The sequence below is a fragment of the Euprymna scolopes genome, chromosome 43, assembly GCF_053919585.1.
Source record: "Euprymna scolopes isolate OS-2025 chromosome 43, ASM5391958v1, whole genome shotgun sequence".
In the NCBI taxonomy this organism is placed as follows: Eukaryota; Metazoa; Mollusca; class Cephalopoda; order Sepiida; family Sepiolidae; genus Euprymna; species Euprymna scolopes.
Genome location: NC_136524.1, coordinates 61,811,334 through 61,835,469, shown reverse-complemented (window position 1 = coordinate 61,835,469; position 24,136 = coordinate 61,811,334). Strand labels below are relative to the sequence as shown.

The 24,136-nt window shown below is 35.7% G+C and overlaps 1 protein-coding gene across 3 annotated transcripts in view; it reads right to left on the bottom strand.

Moving 5' to 3' along the window:
• Positions 1-24,136, bottom strand: part of LOC145268365 (protein Smaug homolog 1-like) — a 100,474-nt gene that overhangs the window by 20,655 nt on the left and 55,683 nt on the right. For 2 of the 3 annotated variants that reach the window (XM_080123911.1, XM_080123910.1), the window contains exons 9-13: positions 18,770-18,858; positions 16,269-16,375; positions 10,315-10,537; positions 2,217-2,301; positions 1,058-1,144 (exon numbers count right to left, since the gene is read on the bottom strand). In XM_080123911.1, the coding sequence (XP_079980037.1) occupies positions 1,058-1,144; positions 2,217-2,301; positions 10,315-10,537; positions 16,269-16,375; positions 18,770-18,858 (591 nt within the window). Of the gene's footprint in view, positions 1-792; positions 1,145-2,216; positions 2,302-10,314; positions 10,538-16,268; positions 16,376-18,769; positions 18,859-24,136 lie in introns of those variants that run through there. The other variant, XM_080123909.1, reaches the window with a different exon arrangement.

Here is a 24,136-nt window from a genome sequence, read left to right as displayed (position 1 = left end):
CTTTAATTGCCACATATCAGCACACTACATACACATACCTGATAGACTCTTCGCTTAGTCAACAGTGGTAGCATTCTTTAGGTTAATAACAGCAAAAGTTCCCTAACCCCATCCACCTCTAATGCTTACTATCACACAAGCACCTGCTCCACCCAGCGCCCCAAGATTTCTGAACGACTCCATTAACTTCACTATCCACACATATTTTCTCTATATCCGAGATTGCATTTGTCCATGTTGTCTAACACGTCTTGCACACAAACTGACATGCGTTAGACAACTTTCAGAAATTGGCTTCAAAACTAATCTAACTCCGACATGTCTATTCCTCTTTCTCTCAAATCCGTCTTTATCACTTCCTTTCATCTTTTCCTTGAACTTTCCCTGTGAAATAAACCTGCTGCCTCAACTGTTCTACATCTAACTCAAGAATTCTCATCAATTCTTTCAACATGACTATACCATCAAAGTCTCCTGAGCTCATGAAGTCTTTGTCTTGCACGTCATTCATATCATTGTGTCACGAATCCATTGTATCATTTCTCACCATGAAACATATGTCCTCAACCCTCACTTGCCATGTTTCACTTCCTTAAATTATCACACTGCATACACATGCTGGAGAGACTGTTCCCTTAGTCAAAAGTGGTAACTCTCTGCTGGTTAGTAATGACAAAAATTTCCCTACACTAACTCCATCCACTTCTAATTCCAACTATCATGCTAGCACCTCTGCATCTGAGTTCACATTTTTCGCTGTTGTCTCACAATTTATGAACACAAACTTGGAGCCATATCTCAACCTATCTGTAATTCCACTGAATTTCTTGTACTCAATACTTACAAGTGCCACAGAAAAATTCACTCGCTCCCAACTCTTACCACAAACTAAGCATGAAAATTTTCTTCTTTCCAGAAGTTTTCCAACACTAGAACTACTGATGAACACGTTTCTCTTGGTGACGTTTATTCTGAAGACTTTGCTTGAGACTCGTGCAGTGATAAAAAGAAAGGAGCTTCCCAATCAAATTTAAAAACAAAAAAGCAAAATACTTACGCATTCCTCCTAAGGCGATTTCCGTCATACTAAGGCATAACGAGTCGAGCTGAGCGGTAATTTCGGGATCGTTGTTCGACTCGGATCCTAATGATAAACACAAAATAACACAATCAGCATGGAAATGAAGAAATATATTAAATCAGCTTGTTAGATATTGGACGATGTCTCTTCTACGCATGCGTCATCGTAACCTGATTTAGTTTAAAGATTTAAAAAAATAACCTAATTTCATGTACATCGTCTTAATTCAGTTGGTTAGAGCGCTGGGTCATTATCTAAAGGTTTTGGGTTCGAATTGTGGTGCGAGATGTCTTTTTTTTTTTTTTTTTTTTTTTTTTTAAATATTGAACCAGTGTTATTTAAGCCATTTTTCACTTAACGTTCGTTTTTCTGGGTTTTTTTTTCCTTCGCTTATTAGGTTTTCATTAACACCCTCCACACTCGACCTACTACACACACCCAAAAACACCCGGGCAATGCCGGGTACCCACCGATTTTTTAAATTTTAATATTGAAACAGGCTTATTTAAGCTATTTTTCACGTTTTTTTTTTGGGGGGGGGGTTATTTTTCAGATTTTTTAAAGAAGTTTTAACTTCGTTTTTCTGTTTTCTTTTTTCAATTTTTACATTTAACATCGTTCGTTTGCCTTACGTTAGTTTTTTTTTTTTTTTTTTTTTCGATTTTTTTAAGTTTTAACTTTTTGTTATATAATATTTAGTTTTTATTTAATATTTTAAAATATTTACTTCGCTTATTCTTATGTTTTGATTACCCCCCCCCCCTTTCAACCACCACTGGAACATGTGTCTGGAATATGTCAGAAGTACTTAAATATTATCGCGTTATTCAAAAAAAAAAAAGTTTTCAATCTTTATCGTAAAACAAAAATCCTTTGGGAGCATGACATAACAGTGGAAGTAATCAAGAATGTTTCCTCTGAGTAGATAGGGTAAAGGTTTGTATTAAGGTTGTCATTAAAGCATAAGGGTGTGGTTTGATTAGGAAAAAGCCTATCAGATATGTTTTCTCTGCGTAGGGACAGGAATTAGTGCTAGGATTATTTTTAGGGTGTCATTAAAGTGTGGGAATGGGGGTTTGATCGAGGAGCACAAGAGCACAAAGTGCTTAAAATAAGATGGAAAATAGAAACATACCTGGACGGGATGAAGAGACGAGTCCAATTTGAGATGGCCTCAATGGCATCGACTGTGACTGTGTGAGGACTAATTTTGAAGGTTGCTATGGAAAGAAAGAAAAAAAAAGAAAAGAAAAACTAGAATTATTTTGATGATTTAATAATTTGTTTTAACGATTAATAGACAACTTGTGATTTGTTCTGTCTAGCATAGAATAGATTCCCTAGCATTTATCTCCCTTTGCCGATATGTTAATGAAAAGAAAATTACATATAGATCTTAGAATAAAAAGTATTGTACTTAATGTTATGATATCCAATCAATTTTATTCAGTTTATTCAGAATGACAAAGTAGAATAAATAGGTAAATTGGTTGGCAGGGATACATCTAATATTGAAAATGGGATGATGCTGATTTGCTGTATTCCTGGTCAGTGTCTGCTAGCATTTTAAACTCTGGTCAGCGTTTTGGTAAAAGAAAAATTGTTTTTGTTCATCACCATCTGGCAGTTTACATAACATGTCCAAAATGTGTTACCGATAAAGCAGTCCCTATGTACCACAATGCTAATACAACAACAATTTTTACACATGGTAACGATTTTTTTTTTGTACTATTTTTCAGAATTTGCTATTAATTAGCTTCAATGTGTTGCATCACAGATTAGGATGAAAATAAATGCTTGGAAAAGTTCAGTGTAATGGGGGCAGATTACTTATAAATCAAAAAACTACCTAGAATAGCTTAGTAAACATGCTAGAAAATATAAGGTACTGCTAAGACTGCTGCAAACGAGGTAGGTGCCCTTTAATGAGTTAGAAAACTTCTCACATCTGCCAGTATTCTACATCTCTGTAAACACGCACTGCACATTCAAGTGGCAGACATTGTTGACCAAGGAATGAAGGAGGAAAATATAAGGAATTAAAAATATCTGGTTGGAGTCTGACCACCCAAGAGATATTTACTTTGTTTAGAGTAAAGTGACTCATTTAACAGGGAATCATGCTGGAATTGGCCATGGTGAGAAAAGCAATGCCCGAGATTATCTGCAGATAAGCCACTTTGAAGGATGACTGTTTAGCCGTTAGGATATCTCGAGTGGCAAACTTCAGGGTGGTTGAATAGTGACCACTAACAAAGGCCAGAATCAGTCATAAGTAAAAAGATTCCAGGAGTTGATATTCCAGATGAGGAAGAGTAGGAGTTGAAGTTGGAGGGGGGGGAGTTGGCTTTTTGGAAAGCTGTTAGGAAGTTTGACTGGTGTGTCTCTCCAAACAAGTTGAGTCCTTCAGCATCTTAGTTGAATCACCGTGTTAATGGAATTAAATTTTGGCCAGGCAAAACTATCATCTTGCAAGTCTACTTTTTGATTTGAGAAAGCGATGTAATCTGACTAAAATAAATAATAAAATATAAATAAATAAACTAAATAATAACTAGCGGGACTTGTGGAAATTCCACAGCAGCTTCTTTCATACTGCTGAGCATTCTGTGGATGTTCAGCATGAATGGAGACCCCACAATATTATTGCAACCCTTTTGTTAAAACTGTAAAAGTATTTATCCAAGTAATCTGGTTAACGTAGTGTCAGAGTATATCTGGTTATTATGGTTTATCTCCAATATTCTTATAGGAGTCTGTGACATATTTCCATTGTATGGATGCCCGGCGTGAACAGAAACCCCATGATATTACTATATCATCTTTAGACAGAACAGATACTACCCTTGGATCCTAGTAAGAAGATCAAGAATGTATATTTTAGTTTCATGTATGACCCAAATTTTTATTTTTTTTCATTGTGTCTTCAGTGATCGGGAGATCCTATTTATTAAAAAGGAGTATAAAAGGTGATAACATACGACGAATATTAAATTAGCGTATCTGTATACTAATTTAATGTTCTATCTTTCTATCCTCCTTTTTAATGAATAGGATCTCCTGATTAAATAATTTATAATCTTGAAACTGATACGTACATACATACATTAAAAGTATTGATATATAGATAGTAAACACTATTTATAAACTGAGCAGCATTTTTGTTTACAGGGAGAATCGCTTTGTTGCGACACTGACTGGATCAAACTTTGGAGACTGGTGCAACGAGTGGGATGATCACGGCAAATGCAGTGAACACACATGCATGCATGTTCTACAAAGCCACTCATGCATCAAGTATTGTTGTCACATTTGGGCTAGTATACTAACCACTGGCCCCTCCTTTTTAGACAGGGTACAAAAAAGAGTTTCTAACTTAATAAATCCCCTACGGTTTTATTCAGTGATACTGGGAGGCTTTCTACTCTAATAGCTTCTTTCCTCAAACTGCTAGCTTTTGGAATTCCTTTCCTGCTCCCTACATTTCTGATTGTACAAATTTGCAGATATTTAAATGTAATGTGAATAAACAATGCATAACTTTTTAAACATGTCCTCTAATTCACATTAGCCCTTTAAGTCTCAGTGGCAATGTGCATTGTTTCCTCTTTTCCTAAGACTTTTGTTATTAGAACAACTTATTCATAAAAGACTTAATGTTTTGTTTCTCTTCAAATAACGTTTTCAGTGCAACTAAACTATAATAGCAAAATTCAAAATTCCAAAAATTATGAAAAAACGATAGCGTAGAAAAAAAATTATTGAAGAAAACTAGCAAAACCAAGATGTTTGTCTAAAAAATTAAAAAAAAAACTAAGATGTTTGTCTAAAAAATAAAAAAAAAAACTAAGATGTTTGTCTAAAAAATAAAAAAAAAAACTAAGATGTTTGTCTAAAAAATAAAAAAAAAACTAAGATGTTTGTCTAAAAAATAAAAAAAAAAACTAAGATGTTTGTCTAAAAAATAAAAAAAAAAACTAAGATGTTTGTCTAAAAAAAAAAAAAAAAAACCTAAGATGTTTGTCTAAAAAATAAAACAAAACTAAGATGTTTGTCTAAAAAAACAAAACTAAGATGTTTGTCTAAAAAAACAAAACTAAGATGTTTGTCTAAAAAAAAAAAAACTAAGATGTTTGTCTAAAAAAAAAACAAAAAAAAACTAAGAGGTTTGTCTAAAAACAACAAAAAAAAAACACTGGAAAGTTTCAAAGGGAGGTAAATTGCCAATTATTTTACAAATAAATTCTGCGTTTTGCTTATTTTTAGCATAACTGAGTTACTTCCACTGTTATATCATGTTCCCAAAGGATTTTTGTTTTACGATAAAGATTGAAAACTTGTTTTTTTTTTTTTAAATAACGCGATAATATTTAAGTACTTCTGACATGACAATTAAGTAGATATTATTGCTTTTAGTTGAAATTGACAAAACAAAAAAATCGTTTATGATTTTTTTGTTTTCCAAATTTTGTTATTATAGTTGCACCACATTTGCATTTATGTGACTATGATTTATGACGAGATATGTAACCACCACTGGAACATATCTATATATATAAAAGCGAAAATGTGTGTATGTATGTTTGCTTTTTGTGTATGTCCAAGAAAGGCTTTTTTTCAGAGAAGTGGTTGGTCGGCTCACAACTTCTTAAAACTTTTTATATCACATATAAATTATAATATCTACAAGTTAATAACGGAGGTCGCCTGTCTATTTAATTTGCTCGACTTTGAAAAGATAAATATCCAACAATTTTGCTCGCCGCATGTGGATTAGGCTTTTTCGTATAATAAAAAGGTACACTAATTCTGGCTGTATTTTTCCAGTCGCAAACGCCGGAAATGCCAGAAAGCAATCAGCTTTGATCAATGTGGAAATTTTCCTTATATCAGACAATTGCTAATAAATTTGGACAATCCCCTTGTTATGGAGGAGTTGGTTCCCCTCCAACATCTTGGGAAAATAAAAAAAGCGTTCCCACAGTAAATAAAATACTACCCCACACTCAAAGTTAACCTCATTAAGTCATTAAAACGTGCACCTGCCAATTCTAAATAATTAAATAAATTCGAACGTGTTTCCGTTAGTATTTCGTGGTAGCCCAGTGGTTAATGTTGCACGTTTTTTTTCGCACTTTAATTTCCAACTTTGCCTCAAGGGTTCAGGTTCAACCTCATACTTACCTACCAAAACTGTTTCTTTTAATTCTACCCCCCCCCCCCGACACAAACACCCGGGTATTTTGATTTACCTCCAAACACCCGGGCAACGTCAGGTACTCCACCGCTAGTATTTATATAAAAGGCAAAATGTGTGTGTGCATTTTTTATGTATGTCCGGCAAAGGCTTTTTCGGCTTGCTTGCTCATTCTTATAACTTTTTATATGCTACCGAGATGATAATATCTAAGATTTACGAAACGACTCAACATGTATCTTTAATTTGGGCAACTTTTACACAGTATTTTTGCCGTGTTTTTTGGCTTTTAGGTATAAAAAAGCGAAACAAACAAACCTCACCACTCGTGTGTTTGCTCAATCTCGGTGAAAACCGTCATATCAGACAATTGCTATTCATTTGGACTCCACCCACCCCCCACCACCAAGTTGGGGAGAAAAAAAAAAGTCTTGCAGATTTCATTCTCCCATGGCGTGATGTTTGACCTCAATAAAATCAAGTACCTGTTTAAACTCATTTATTTTTTTTAATCGCTATATTTAACGTCTTACATTGCTCCTTCCTGTCGACGTAGGGCAGTTGTATGCTGTCAGCCTATTGGCATCAAGGCTCCGGGTTCGAGCCTACCTGCCACCAACCCCCTTTTTTCTTTTACACCTACAAAAGATTTTTTTTTCCTATTTTAAAGTTTTAATATTGAAATCGCTGTTTTTTGTTTTATTTTTTTAACAAGTTTAACATTGTTTGTTTTAATATTTAAACAACGTTAACTTTCCATTTTGTTCTGCTTTACCCCCCCCCCAACACACATGCACCTCCAAACACCCAGGCAATGCCAGGCACTCCCACTAGTCTATATCTTCTTCTATCTATATATATATATATATAAAAGCGAAAATGTGTGTATGTTTGTTTGTATGTATGTATGTCTCGCAAAAACTTTCGACACAGGTCACGGTCACGGATTTTCACGAGATTGGTATCACTTTAAACTTCCAACCTTCGCCCGACAAATATAAAAAAATTGGCCAAAAATATTAATTTTTTCACCTTAAAATCATCAGTTTTCTACAGGGAGGGGGTCAGCAAAAACCGTCCTCTCATGACAAGTTCGCTTCTACGCATGCATCATACGACGTCGGAACATGATTTACTTTAAATATTTGAAAAACCAACACAATTTTATCGACATCGTCTTAGCTCAGTTGCTTAGAGCGCAGGGTCATTATCTAAAGGTTTTGGGTTCGAATTGTGGTGTGAGGTTTTTTTTTTTTTTTTTTCAATTTTTAAAATTTTAATATTAAAACAGGGTTATTTAAGCCATTTTTCACATTTTTTTTTGTGGGGGGGGAGTATTTTTCAGATTTTTTAACGAAGTTTTAACGGTCGTTTTTCTGTTTCACGTTTTTTATGTTTTTCCAATTTTTACATTTAACACTCTTTGTTTGCCTTACGTTAGTATTTTTTTCAATATATTTACATCGCTTATTCTTATGTTTTGATTAACACCCCCCGCCCGAGCACACACACACCTTGAAACACCCGGGCAACGTCAGGTACCCCCCGCTAGTCTATATATAAAAGCGAAAATGTGTGTATGCATGTATGTTTGCATATCTCGCAAAAACTTTCGACACAGATTTTCGCTAGATAGGTATCATTTTAAAGCACGAACCTTCGCCCGACAAATATCGAAAAATGGCTAAAAACATTAATTCCTTCACCCTCAATGGGACACTTCATGACAGTCTAGACAAATAAGCATGTGCAAAAAACATTGTGTACTTGAATTAGTTTAAATATAAAAACCGACACAAATTCACTCACACGGTCATGGCACACTGGTCAAAGTGGCAGCGTTGTTATCTTTAGACTGCAGGTTCGATCCGAGGTATCAGATAATTTTGGGGGGGATTTTTTTTTAGTTTTAATATTGAAACAGGATTATTTATGTCATTTTTTCTTTTTTTTTTTTCCATCACGTTCTCCATTTTTTTTTTTGTTTTTCCGATTCTTTTAAGTTTAAATATTATTAAAACAAAACAATGTTAAACAGGGTTATTACTTTGCTTATTCTTTAGTTTCCATTGTGTTTTGACCCCCCCCCCCAACACACACACACCTCCAAACACCTGGGAAACGCCAAGCATCCCCGCTAGTCTATAATATAAATCTCACCTGTTTAAATTTATCTATGTATGTGTGTTTGTATATCTGCCTAAAACTTTCGACAATGGCGATGGATTTTCACAAGATCCGTATCGTTTTGAAGCTCAACCCTTCGGACAACAAATATCAAAAAACTGGCTAAAAACATTAATTCCTTCATCCTCAACTGGGCACTTTTCTACTTTTTCACTTTTTTTGTCGATATTTTCGAAAGTCATCCCCTCTTTTCAATTGACTAGCCTTAATTTAAGCATTAGTCACTTCCAGTTTGGCAATGGACGCAACATCAAAGATTTTTTTTTTTTTACATTCTTTTCTGCCTGCCTGCCAAAATTTTTTTTTTTTTTTGCTCAACATACACCTCCAAACACCCAAGCAATGCTGGGCAACCAAGCTAGTTTTAAATAAGGGACCGTGTCACCAGTCACCAGATATATGAGAGGAGAGACTCTCCCTGGACTGAACATGATAAACACTGCACATTATCTCTCTGTAAATACGTTAATAAACTTCCCTTCTTTTATTTAAACCTACAGTACATATTTATTCCTTTACAGAAAAATGTCTCTTGATTATCTCTAAATTATTTCCACCACAATATATATCATTGTTTCTCTATTAAAAATTTGCACTAATTTCATAACCTACATTGACCTAGACTTTACAAAAACTGTCAACAACATCGGACATGTACATTTCTCTCTCCACAAGAAGCCAACCAGCTCAAGTTAATATCAAACAAAATGAAGAGAAAAAAACTATTAAGTCTTCTTCTTCTATGAATAAGTTGTTTTCACAATGAAAGTCTCAGGAAAAAAATTTTTTAAATTAAAATTTTAATCATTTAATCATATTAAATTATTTGTTTTCTACATTTTCAAATTAAACTTCTGAAATAATGTTTTCAATGATGTGATCAAGTTCCTCTATATCTAAATTATTTATCGCAAACGTCTATTTTACAAATGCTACAGGAATTGAGAGATTTTTCATGCAATCGCATCTCCACTAGGAAGAATGAATTCCAAAAAATGTTGATGTCTGGTGAACTTGATGACGGGGTAAGGAGTGTTAAACAAGTATTGTTGAGATACAAAAGGTTGGTACTTGCACAGTTTAATCAAAGCATTAAAAAATGAAAATATTGAAAAAAAAGGTTATATCTTGCTGTTATGGAATGAAGTTGTAAAAAAAAAAAAATAAATTTCACTTAATTTGATTGACTAGATTATTTTTACAGTGGGGAAAAAAACACGACAGTACGTTTTGGATTTTTAGAACACGCCACGAGGAGATAACTCAGTTGAAAGCGCCGACACTTCCCCCCCCCCCATCTTTAATACTAGCTTTTCTTCCTAAAAATCGAACCTTTTGCTCAATATCATAAATTGTTTTCTCACTGTAAAAAAAAAAAAAAAAAAAAGCTGCTTTATGAAATTAAGTGAAATTTGAGGGGGGGGGGGAGGACTTCATTCCATAACAGATACGTACAATATAAACTTTTTTTCGATATTTTCATTTTTAAATGTCTTGATTAAACTGTACAAGTACCCAAAAGTTAAATAAAAAAGTGACTTTGTATTCGTAAACACACTGTCAAGAAACATTTAAAAGATGGGCATACAACAGACCAAACTGGAGCTTAAACGCATCACCATACAACAGCTGCTCATCAACATATCAAAACGTGGACTACTAAAAATCAGAACAAACTTTCCTCAAGAACCTGGGAGAACAGCTTAGTACTTATCTCTAAAAAAGAGGTTTGTGAAATCATATTAGAGTTTGTTTCTATAAAAATACTTATTCCAGCTACGAAAACAAAGTAGAGACATTTTCTACTATTCATAATTTAAATAACAGAGAATAGCTTAATACTTACCTCTAGAAGACAGGACTGCGAGATCATGTTTCCACTGTAAGAGTTCTTGCGGCTCAACGCAAGATGTCCGCCAGAAGTAGAACCTCCGACAACGGAAGAACGCTTAGAGCCGAAACACCATTGCGGCAGGCCGGCGGCAGTTTTGGGCGGCTTGCGTGTAATTCTTGCAGCTCCTGACCGTGAACCAAAATTAGTCCCCACTTGAGGTATGGTCTGAACCCAACTGCAATTTAAAAATAAATTAAGATTAGAGTTAAGGTTAAAATTAGAAGTATTGATATATATATACTAGCAGGACCTGTGGAAATTCCACAGGTGCTCATTCGTATGTAATATATTGATGTTGGCATTCTGTAGATGTTCAGTGTAAATGGAGACGCTTTGATATTATTGTAGCTCTTTTGTTAAAATTGCAAAAGTATTTATTTATGCTAGCAGGGATGTCCAGCATAGCCCGGTTGTAAAGTATGCTTAAATATGGTAGTTTAATTCTTGCAGATTTCATATATATTATTAAAGAGTTAATGTTCTATCGATTTTTATATGTTATAAAGTTGTGATTTCAAAAATAAAAAAAAAAATATATCCATACGACTTGGGTGCATCAGCTTGAATCGAAACAGAAACCAAAAGTTATGAAAAATTCTTGGTAAAATTATTTATAAAAAAAAAAAAAAAAAAAAAAAAAAGAATAGATGACTTGAGTGCCATCAGCTATAATCGAAATCAAAAACTTATGAAGAATGTTTTGGTAAAATTATTTATGACATGAAATGGAAGTCCATAACAATTAAACCACAGTCACTCGGATGTTAGTGTGAAACACAAAACAAATAACATACACACTATCCTATTAAGATTAGAGATAGAGAGATAAGAAAAAAAAAAAAAATGATGCTTCAAAAATTTCACAGCCCATGAATAGCTTTCTTATTAACACAGCAGGTATTCATTTTTTATCCACAACAAACTATATACAAACTATCAAATGGGCGCTATCTATATTTTAGATTAAACACTTGTCTCGCAATACAATAATCCCTCATCTATATATATACATATATATATATATATAATTTTAATAAAGTTTTTCCAATAACTCAGTAGAGTAAGACTAGAGCTATAACAAAATATTTTTAATATCATATAGACTTCATAAAATGTAAGGGAACAAAATTCACTTACTTTTATCAAAAAATCAGTTTTTTATTTTATTATCAGCATACAACTGTTTCAGCCTACCACCAAAATATTTGTAATGTTGAAAATTATATGATGCACATCAAGATGAGAGCAGTAGGCCGAATAATCCAAATAATGTTTTTATTTTGTTTGTTGGTATTGATTTCATCCAGTTATTTTTATAGCCCGATTAGTTACACAAATCAACTTTATTTAAGAGAATTAGAACCAGCTGATATCAATAATCTGCAAACTACGTACACGCTAGCTCAGACATGCCTGAAGATTGGCCCCAGAGAAAATTGAAAAGCGTTTCAGTCGACTCTTGATGAGAAAAGACCAAAAATGAACTGCAAGAAAACAATTGAGATTTTCAAGAAACTAACAGAAGCTGTATGGATGCTATGGATCTGGCTGCAGACTCAACATGATGGAACATTATATATTATTTTTATTGGAAACCTTTCAGATGAGTAATTTGTATCTTTATTTATTCGCGGACTGTTATCCTCATCTTCATTGTTGTTTCGCCATGTTTTGGCCAACTCATCCTCTGGCCTTCTTCAGGTGGCTAACCACGATGGGATAGGAATGCTGAGTCTCATAACTGTATCCTCAGTAATTACTGCCTTCCATAGTTGTTGTCTCACCACGTCTTGGCCAACTAATCCTCTGGCCGGCTTTGGGTAGGATTGAAACCACTATCTTCAGAAAATTCTCACCTGGAACCGTAGAGACTCAATGCCTCTATCCACTGCACCATGGGCCACGAAGGAGGAAGGCCAGACAGAAGAGGAGTTGGCCGAAATGTGGCTAAACAACAACAACTATTAAGATGGGAATAACAGTCCGCAAATAAATATGCGATAGAACACTTTGAATGCTTCCTCTATTGCAAGATGGAAGAATCTCTAAGTAAGAAAGGGAAGGATTAGTCACAAGAACAGGATTGGTTGATTCAGCTGGCATGTATTATAGAAATGCAATGGAGTTCAAGTTGTTAATCCTGACTTTGGAGCTAGGCTCTCATCTATACCACAATGTAAAATGAATGAGGAATTCATCTTGTCCAGTGAGAATATTTTTCAAACTCTGTATTTGTGTGTGAACTGGAGTTTGGGTGGAAATGGCTGGAAAAAAAAGCATACATGCACTAGGATCCAAACACCTTTGTCGTTATGCAAGTCTTGGGGAAGCCATATGTCTTGACAAGCTTCTGGAACTGACCTTCAGTCTTAGTCTGAAATGGAACACAAACATCAAATCTGTTGTCAAGATCACTGGAAAAATGGTTGGATCACTCTACTGCTCCAGAAATTCATGCAATTCTCTATTTGTATAAGAGCCAGGTATGCCCTAAAATGAAATGTTGTTGCCACATCTGGGCAGAAGCTGCTCAGTGCGCTCCATCCAGCCTTCGAAATCTGCTTCAAAACCTAGTAGGTGATGCCCTTTTCTTTTACCTGCAACCCCTTTCCCACAGAAGAAACGTTGCAAACCTGTCTCTGTGCTATCATTATTTTCATGGCAAGTGCTCAACTGAACTCCAATCTATGGTCACCCCCTTGCCAAACTTTCACAAAAACACTCACCTAGCTACAACCATTATATACAATTTCCCCAATTCTCTATTTGTGCCTAAATCTAAATGCAGATTCAATGAACAAAGCTTCTTTCCCAGAGTTGCCCATGTGTGAAAGAATGTTTCACTTGCCAGCTTCCCAGTTGAAGACAGCATAATCGCCTTCAAATCCAATGTAAACAAGTTCTTATTAAGGCGTCTCCATAAACAATCCAAATTCTATTCAATTTACACCATTAACCTTTATTACACTACCACCTTACATTCATTAACCTTTATCCTTGAGTGGCCTTCAGGCCTTGATAAGTGGTGACTCCCCCCCCCCAAAAAAAAAGAAACAAAGAAAATCTGAGCATAACACATGCACAAGCAATTACATATTTGTATAAAATAGATTTCAATCATGGGTGCAAGTTCATAGCTCTCCCCCTCCTCCAATGAAAAAAATAAAAAGGAGAATCTTTATGGTGTATGGAAAGAAAAACATTGTACACTAAAAATCACAATTTTTTTTTTTTTTTTTTTTTTTTTTTTTTTTTTTTTACATAGGCATCACCACTTATCAAGGCCAAGAGACTACCCGAGGATAAGGGTTAAGAGTGTACAGTAGTCAATTGGAGAATATAGTAATCGTTAGTAAATGGAAATTCAGTAAATTTGCTAACTTAAGTGGAACAGCTCATCAAGAACTTGTTTACATTGGACTTGAAGACAATCAGATTGTAGTCAGCTGGAAAGCAGGAAAATGGAAGACAATTCCACAGGCGTATACTTCTTAGAAAGAAGCTTTGTTCATGGAATCTACGTTTAGGTTTAGGCACAGATAAAGAGTGGAGGAAATTATTGATAGTGTTTTCAATTAGACAAGTGTTTCTTGTGAAAGTTTGGCGAAGGGGGGGGGGAGACCATAGATTGAAGCTCAGACGAGCACTTGCCATGAAAATAGCAATAAAGCAGAGGCAAACTCGCAACATCTCTTCTGTGAGATAGAGATTGCAGGGAAGAGAAAAGGACATCCCCTACGAGGCTACAAAGTCTATTTTGTATTCTATCAAGGCAGAATACGTCCTTTCTAGCAGCTCCTGACCAGATGTGACAACAGTACTCCATCCTTGGATGTACCTGGCTCTTATATAGATAGAGAATTGCATCAGCAGTGAGATATCTACTGGATCGATAGAAGGATCCCATCATTTTTTCAGTGGCTTTGGCAACAGATTTGATGCATGTGTTCCATTTTAGATCAGGAGTAAAGGACAAGCTCAGAAGCTTGTCAAAACATGAGGCCTCCCCAAGACGAGAGCCATTCATTTCAATTGATGCCAGATGGGGATTAGAGCGTTGATTATGTAAAGATAAAAGCTTGGTTTTAGTTGCAGTTTTTTTAATATTAAAAAAATGAGATGAAAATTTAAAAATTATATTTTATGGCTAAACAACAATCGAAAACTTCAATGTAATTTTGCAAATAGCTTAAAAAACAATGGAGATAATTCCAATTATTTTAACTTGCGAGATTTTAGAAACCCATTCTTAACGTGGGGAGAGGGACATCAGTAAAACTCAAATCATTGGTTACCTCCCCTTTAAGCACTCATCAGAGTAAGTTTAAAATCTTGTGCAGCATTGAAATGTCCACGAATTCCCATTAATCACTTAAAATTATTTTCTTTATAAAAATACAACTACTTAATCAATTTATGTGATTTTTGGAGTACATTATTTTCTTTCCATCAAAAGGTATGTATATCTTAAAGATTTTTTTTTTGTAGGGGAAGTATTACGGACTAGCATCTAACCATGTAACTATCACACTTTAGATGAACGTTTCTTTCGATCCTATCTGTGGAAAACTGCTTCCCAGCTGAGTACATGGTCATTTTTAAATCCATTATCAACATATTATTGTTGAGCTGTTGAGTTGAAGGGGAGGGGGAGACTTTTGTAGTGAAGGCATGGGATTTTGCTATTTGTCGGGTTAGTTGGGGATATTTACATTGAGGAGGCACCAGTGCTACAAGTTTGTTGAAGCATATTCCAATAAAGTATTTGTAAAACAAGCATAGGGATACAAGATTGTGGCGATGGGGCAGGAGTTGGAGCTTGGTTGACAGGGTGGGATTTATTAGATTGGAGATCTTTTTTTTTCTTTTTTTTTTTTTGGACTATCCAAAAGAAAAAAACTAGTTGTTGATGTATGGGCTTATATGTGGCAACAATATTCCATGTATGGGCTTATATGTGGCAACAATATTCCATGTATGGGCTTATATGTGGCAACAATATTCCATGTATGGGCAAATGATGGCTAGAGTGGTGGAGGGAGTCTACCTTCTTTGCATCATTGGCAATGTTGCATACCACCAGCCTGCTTCCCAACCAACTACAGCATAGGCATCCAAGTACAATATAAATGAATACTTGTTCAGCTATTCTCTTGAATAATCAATTCCTCTTAAGTAATCAACAGTCAATTCCACTTAATATAACAACCAATTGCTTCCCAACCTACAATATAGTCATCTTCAAGTCTATTGTAAACAAATACTTCTTGAGCCATCTTCCTGAATAATTAATTCCTCTTAGTAATCTTCTGCTGTTTCCATTTACTGTTTCCAGTCCTGTCATGGTTACAATTATTGTCCAACCGATAATCTCTTTAAACTTTATCCTCAAATAGTTCCCAAGCCTTGATAAATCATGACCCATATGGAAAAAAGTCCAAATGTAGCAGTAATATTTCACACATGGGAAAATGGTGGCTTTATAGAGATCTAGGACACTGGCAAGTGTGAGAAATTTTCTATCTGTGTAAAAGGTGCCAACATTATTTGCAGCAGACTTGGCAGTATCTTCTATGTATTTATTGCAATTTATCTTGCCTGTGAATGTTAGGTTGAGAAATTTGAATGTTGGACTCCTAATGTCCTAGTCACTGTAATATCCGCAGCAATGAAATAGCAGACAAAAATTCCAAAGGCAGGACAGAAAAAAAACAAGTCCAAAATTCAACACCATTTACGATCTGGTGAAAGCAACAGTTTACCATGCAACCTTCCATTATAAAGAAGAGAACTTCAAATTTTTTTTAAAGTTATCCAAGAATCTATCATTCTTACGTGGCATTTGGATCTTGATAAATAGCGAGTCATAAAAAAAAGAAAGAAAAAAATGGTGGAGGAATACAAACTTTTTTGATTTTGAGTCAAGACCATATTTATGTTGAGCAGCATGATATGGTTTGGGAACTTGTTGCTTCCAGAATGTCAATAATTTCCTCTGTTTTGCTGTAAAAGCCTAAAATGTTAAATAAAAGGGGGGAAAAAAAAAGTCAACTGATAAATCAAATAAAAAAGAGAAGAGGGAAATACAGAGAGAAAGAGAGAGAGAGCAAAAAAACATTTATTTTTATATTTATACATACATACATATGGATTTTTTTTTATAGGTGTAACATAGTGCGTATGATGCGCATGTGAGAAAATCAGCAGCAGCCTATGAGAGCTGATTAGCAAAAATAGCAGCAGCAGCCGTCTTAGCACATATGCAAATTAAACAAGTGTGCACACACTGACGTCACGGGAAGGAGGAGAAAAAAAGGCAGAAGAAAGGACAGCACATGGACAGAAGAAGTGTAACGGCCACATTACAAAGGTGGCAAACTTTAAATTGACAACTTTTTTTTTTTATTGCAGATTTGGCAACTATCGGTTATCTTGAGATCAGCTTCATTCGACAATTCATTAGGAAACTGACACTCAAGCAGCATTTGCAAATTGTGTGAACTTTATTTTGAAAATCATTTTTAAACATTTGATGAACAAATACTTTCACAAAATGGATCTGTCAACTATGCTCGTTGTTTGTGCAATTTAATCGAATTAGATTATTTTCTTTGGAGATATGTAAAGTTCCATGTTTACACTAATAAACCAAACATAATAGATCACTTGAAGAGAACATTCAACATATTATTGCCAAGATATAGCCTAATTTAATGCGTAAAGTTGGGAAAATTGGACTTCTAGATTATGCCAATATAAAATTATATGCCTGAAATTTTATTTAAATTATAAATGCCAAAAATTAATCTTTGAAATAAACCACACATTTGTATGATAAAAAATTTTTCTGTGATTTATTTTAATTTAAAGTTTGTCACCTAAAAAAAGAAAAGAAAAAACACATATAAAGAAAGAGGGAGACAGAGACAGAAAAAGAGGTCGAGGCAAATAAAATTATTGGCAAAAAGTAAAGAGAAACAAGCCATGTTAAAAGGACAGGAAATGGGTAAATCCATGTATTGTATGAATGTTTTTGCATGACTCCGCATATGATAGACATAATCTCAACCTATCCTAGATACAGAGAGATATATATATAAAGAGGAGAGAAACGGAAAGAAAGACATACAGATAGAGAGAAAGAAAGAGAAATCCAAAGAGAGAGATACAGAGAGGTAATGAGAAAGAAAAACAAAAAGTAATACATAAAGAAAGGGAAAGAGATACACAATGAGAGAAGTACACACACACACACACACACACACACACACACACACACACACACACACACGAGAGAATTGACAAAAGCTTGCAGAAGCCCCATTAATAAAATTTAAATAAACAGACAAACTGTTTTGAAACTAGGTTATGGTGCAAATATTTTATTAAAAAACATTTAATTTTCTTTTTTCCATACTTGATATGTTTCTTAAAAATTTTGGATGATAAAATATCCATTATTGGAGAAGGAAATTTTTTTGTCAGCAAAATGTCTATCTCCTTGTGTTGACGTATCAAGGATGTGTGCTGGTGTCGGTTGTACACAAGACTGTTAGAAGGAATTCTTCATTTTCAAATAAACAAAACCACATTCGCACATCCCTGATACAACGACATGCGGAGAATAAAACCTTCTTTAGTGTTGCTTATCTCTCGTCTTTCCCTGATCAGGCGAAATATGCAACAAATCTAGAAATCAACTCGAGTTCGGATTGGGGTACGAAACAGCTTGTTTCATTTAATCCTGTTAAGATTCAACTATCTTTCAATTGTAGGTATGTCGCCAGTCTTACGAGATTCTTACGGGTGAATGTGCTCTCGATGAGAAATCGATTCTTGGTCTTCAGTTCTCATCAACTCTTTATTGGAGTTCATGTATTAGATCCATTGCTCCTTCTACTTCTCATAAACTCCGTTCTCTCTATCGCTCTAAACACTTTCTCACACCATGTTCCATGTTGAGCTACTGAATCTCTGTCGCATCCAAGGGTTCTTGATAAGCTACAGAAACGAATCTGTAATTTGACTGGCTCCATTTTCTTCTCTAAAACTTTTCCTTCGTTAGGTTGCTAGTCTCAGTCCTTTTGTAAATACTATTATTGCATGTGTTCTTTAGAATTGTCTGATTTATTCTCTGCTTTGTTTGTTTCAGCTCATTTGACTCGATCTAGAGGTCTTCATTAATTTGTTGTTGTGTAACCTCATTGTAAATACACCTTTCAATTTCAGCAGCTTCTTTCCAAGAATTGTAGGCTTGTAGAACTTTACTGCCTGACTGTTTTTCTACTACCTGTATCCTTTTCAAAACTATAATCATCATTCGTTCTTGTTAGCTTCTGACATCAATTGGCTTCATACCTTGTCTGGAGTGATTTCATAAAAATTTTTAAAAACTTAATATACATACCTCATGATTCAGACATTTATCGATCAGTTGTAAATACATGTTATGGCATTCTTCATCAGTTCGGTTGCAGACGAGCAGCTGTGTACACACTGAAATAAATACGCAAGATTTTTAGTTTTTTTATAAACGCTGCGATAGATGACATCATCTCATATGGTTTAATGTTAGTTTTATGCGCATGGCTTTAAGTAACCGACTTTCAGACTAACCTATCATTGGCCAGGTCTTTATTCCACTTTCGTTCATGTCTATTTTTATCACTTCCTGCCATATATATATATATATATATATATATATAGTAGGAATGGTAATTAATAAAAACCTGAAGAAAGTGCTCAATACTGTTGTAGAGCAAATATGCGTTTTATTTTTTATTACCGTTCTGTAAAGTATGATGAGGCTACTACACCGCGAAAAACAGTAGAGTAGCTGAAACAATAATGTAACTAAACAGAACAAAAACGGTAACAAAAAAATAAAACGTATATATATAATATATATATATTATATATATATATATATATATAAAAATAATGAAATAAAAAAAAAAAGAAGTAGTGTTTACCTGATATACGGACTGGTAAACTTCAATCTAATATAAATACCTCGAAACTGGAATAGGGCCGACCACTTCCCTAGATGAGTTCATAATTAACGGATACTCTAACTTAACAGCTAAATCTGACCCCCAAGATCGCCATGGGCATGGAATATGTGCCTACATTAAAGATGGCTTCCCGTGTGGCAGGTATATCTCTAGAGAAGATCCTAATTTACGCTATATGTGCTTCCAGGTTGCACTTGCTTACACCACTGCATTTATATTTGCACTCTATCGGCCCCATAACAGCGGAGTTACTATCTTTAAGAGTATATCTGAGAAAATAGACCACATCCTGTCTGCACATCCCTCAGCTAACATCCACATCTGTGGTGACTTCAACGTCCATAACATGGAATGGCTGACCCATTCAAATAAGACAGACGACGAGGGGAGGTTTTGTCATGATTTTGCCATTGCTTATGACCTCACTCAGATTGTTCGCGAACCCACCTGTGTGTCCAATACTACTGGTCAATATGCAAGCCTCCTAGACCTTTTTCTCTCAACTTCCCTTAAGCTATGTTCATGTTCCGTTCATTCTCCTCTAGGATCCTCCGACCACTGCGTCGTATCAGTAAAGATAAAAATGAAATATAATAAGTCCCCAGACGTACCCCTCCACCGTACTGTATACCGATACTCTATGGCTGACTGGGACAGCTTCCGTACATTCATATCTGACCTACCTCTGCATTCCATGTTTTAAAAGGGTGTGTCCTCTATAGTATCAGATCTGACCGAATGATTAATTGTAGGCATAGACCAATTCATACCATCTAAAAAAATTCCAACAAAAACCTAACAGCCAGCCATGGTTCTCCCCAGAATGTGCTGCTGCTATCGCGCACAGAAATCACTTTTTCCATAACTACCAACGTAATAGATGCACTGAGACTAAAGCTGCTTTCAGGACTGCCAGCAACCACTGTAAAAAAGTAATAAAAATGCAAGAGAGCTTTATGCCCAGTCTGTTAAATCCAAAGTAGCTGATCAGCGGCTTGGTTCCCACCAGTTTTGGCAAATAACAAATAGGATCCTGAACAGAAGTGTGCGTTCTATCCCAACCATTATCAATGGACCAGAGGTCATCTCGTCAGCATCAGACAAGGCCAAACTATTTGCCAAAAACTTTGCAGCCAATTCTACCCTATGCGACGAAGGCCATCAACTCCCCATATTTCCTCCTATAACACAGAACACGCTAGGTAACATACAAATATCTGTGCATGAGGTCGCCAAGCTAATCAAGAACCTTGATTCCAGTAAAGCAACTGGCCCTGATGGCATCCCAATTATAGTGTTAAAAAAGCTTCAACCAGAACTTGCTCCCATATTTACGAAACTGTTTAAGCATTGCCTTAAGGAGAAGTGCTTTCTGACTCCCTGAAAAACCTCATCAGTATGCCCTGTATTTAAGAATTCAGGTGATAAGTCATCTCCCTCTCAGTACAGACCAATAAGCCTCCTGTGTGTTATGAGTAAGTTGTTGGAATCCATATTAAATAGAGAAATAGTAAACCACCTCAGCAGAAACAATCTTCTTAGTGACACACAATATGGTTTCCGTTCTGCAAGATCTACCACAGATGTGCTAACGGTTATATCTCATAGGATTAGTGAATCTCTTGACAAAGGCTTCCTTTCTAGGGCAATTGCTCTTAACATATCAAAGGCCTTCGACAAGGTATGGCATAAGGGCCTACTTCACAAGATTTCCAGCTACGGTATAACTGGAAATGTTTTCTCAATCATTAAATCATTTCTCTCCGATAGGCTCATAAGAGTAGTGGTTGATGGACAAAAATCAGAGGCCTGCAGTATTAATCTGGAGTCCCTCAAGGGTTCATCCTGGGCCCAACTCTCTTCCTGATCTACATCAATGACCTCCCTAAACACATACTTAAATCATTCGTTGACATCTATGCTGATGACACGATCATCTACGGCAACACATCAAAGGCTGTAAATGACAAAGTTCTCTAATTCTCTCTCCTCTGATCTCGAGTGCGTGGTTCAGTGGGGGAAGTCGTGGCTGGTTACCTTTAATGCATCTAAAACCAAACTCCTATCTTTACATCATCAACGTTCTGATCCCCATCTGGCATCAATTGAAATAGATGGCTCTCGTCTGGAAGAAGCCCCATGTTTTGACAAGCTTCTGGGTTTGTCCTTTACTCCTGATCTGAAATGGAACACGTACATCAAGTCTGTTGCCAAGGTCGCTGGAAAGATGGTGGGATCCTTCTACCGCTCCAGAAGATATCTCACTACTGATGCAATTTTCTATCTATATAAAAGCCAAGTACGTCCAAGGATGGAATACTGCTGCCACATCTTGGCAGGAGCTGCTAAAAACAGCCTATCCTGCCTTGACAGAGTACAAAATATAATAGAAGAGACGTTGCGAGCCTATCCTTGTTTTATCGTTATTTCCATGGCAGGTGCTCGTCTGAACTCCAATCTCTGGTCCCCCGTCGCCAATCTTTCATGAAAAATACCCGTCTAGCTGAATCCACCGTGAAAAATTTCCCCCACTCTTTATCTGTGCCTAAATCATAACGTGGATTCCATGAACAAAGCTTCTTTCTTAGAATTGCACACCTGTGGAACTGTTCCGTCTGCCTGCTTCCCACCTGACTACAACTTGGATGTCTTCAAGTCCAACGTTAACAAATTCCTAATGAACCGCCCCCTTAAGTAAACACTTCATCAAATCTCCACACTAACGTACTGTACTTGCAATAACCCTTATCCCTGAGTGGCTTCCAGGCCTTGATAAGTGGTGACCACCATGTAAAAAAAAAAAATATATATATACCTGTATTTATATATAGATAATTTAATCCCAACCGAATAATAAAGCTCAATATACAATATAGAGTAGAGCTTATTATAAGAGAAAGAAAATGAAAACTAAGTTGAAATTTACAATCAAAATTCATTGTTCGAACAATAAATTTGGATTGTAAATTTCAAATTAGTTTTCATTTTCTTTCTCATATATATATATATATATATATATATATATATATCTTTGTGAACTGCACTTGCCATTTCAACTGTTCTACACTTACCAATCCAAGAATTTATGCTTTCAACGTAGCGATATTATCAAAGTCGTCTCTTTTGCACACATTTCCCAATACTCCTTCCTCACAGCTAACACTTACTTAATACTGTTTTTTTTCTTTTAATAAAATATTTGCATGATAACCTGGTTTCAAAACATTTTCTATTCAATTAAATTTTTAATTTTATTATTGTTATACCTTAAACATTGATCTGATTTAAAAGCATTAGTATATATAAAATATTCAAAAAAAGCATACATTTTCACAAAGCATATATATATGTGTGTGTATATATATATATATATATTGATTTCAAGGTTATGAGGGTTTTTTAAAGCATTAAAACAATGTTATTTTTTTGCATTTGATATTTTTTTTTTATTTCACAAAAACCGGATCACTGCTCGACATTCAACAGGCTCCATTTCACACATGACTCAGTTCAAACACCTGTAAAACAGAAACCACAATTTGTTCAGAGCTGTAATTTGTCACATAACCCTTAGAGATATAAATCATTGCACATGCAAAATTTCAGCTAGATTAGACAACTGGAAGTGGGTCAGGGGCATTACTTATTGCATGCCCCTTATATGACCTTGTAAAACGCTGGCATCGTGAATTCAAACATGGCCGGAAGTTTGTGGAAATAGCTCCCACACCTGGTCTGCCCCCTCCCCTTTCTGCCATTGATGAGGCATCTGTCCGTTAAGTTGAGGCTGCCATTTTGGAAGATCCACACATTACTATTCGCCAAATAGCCCAAGATGTCAAGATTAGTACAAGGTCTGTGGAAACTATCATTCATGACCATTTGCATATGCATAAGGTGTCTGCCAGATGGATTCCCAGGTTGTTCACACCATTCCAGAAACGAGAACGTGTCGAGTGCTCGAGGATGAATTTAGAGATGTGCCATGAAGAGGAGTCAAAGTTTTTCAAAAGACTGACTGGGCCCATCACTATGATCCAGAGACCAAAGCCCAGTCAATGCAGTAGAAGCACTTGGACTCACCACCTCCAAAGAAGGCAAGGGTGCAGCCCTCCGCTGGCAAGGTCATGCTCAGTCTTCTGGGACCAGGACGGAGTAGTGATGACAGATTTCCTGGCGGTACCACAATTACAGGAGCCTATTATGCTTCACTTTTGAGGAAATTAAGGGAAGCTATCAAAATCAAGAGGCGGGGCAAGATCAGCAAAGGTACCTTCCTCATGCAGGACAACGCTCCGGTCCACAACTCGCATGTCGCCAGATCAGAAGCACGGGCATGTGGTTATGAAATCCTCCCTCCCTACTCTCCTGACCTTGCACCCTCTGAATTTCACCTCTTCCCAGCCATGAAGTTGTTTTTGAAAGGAAAGCGTTTACCAGATGATGCAGCCTTGATTTCTAAAGTCACGTCGTGGTTAGAGGACCAACCTGGGGTGTTCTACAAAAACGGTCTCCAGAGCTGCATCAAACGATGAGAGATATGCATAACTCTGGGTGGTTCCTATGTATAGAAAGACTAATAACTGTGCCAAGTTTCGTTGCTCTACTGCTATGGGAAGTGGGTCAGGGGCATTACTTATTGCACGCCCCTTGTATTAAAGCAATATTGGAAGTCTGAAAATGCCGAGATGGTACGTACAGCATGGCAAGAAACTTTTAACACTTCTCCGCCTTCACGACAAACAATTTAAGGAATTAAT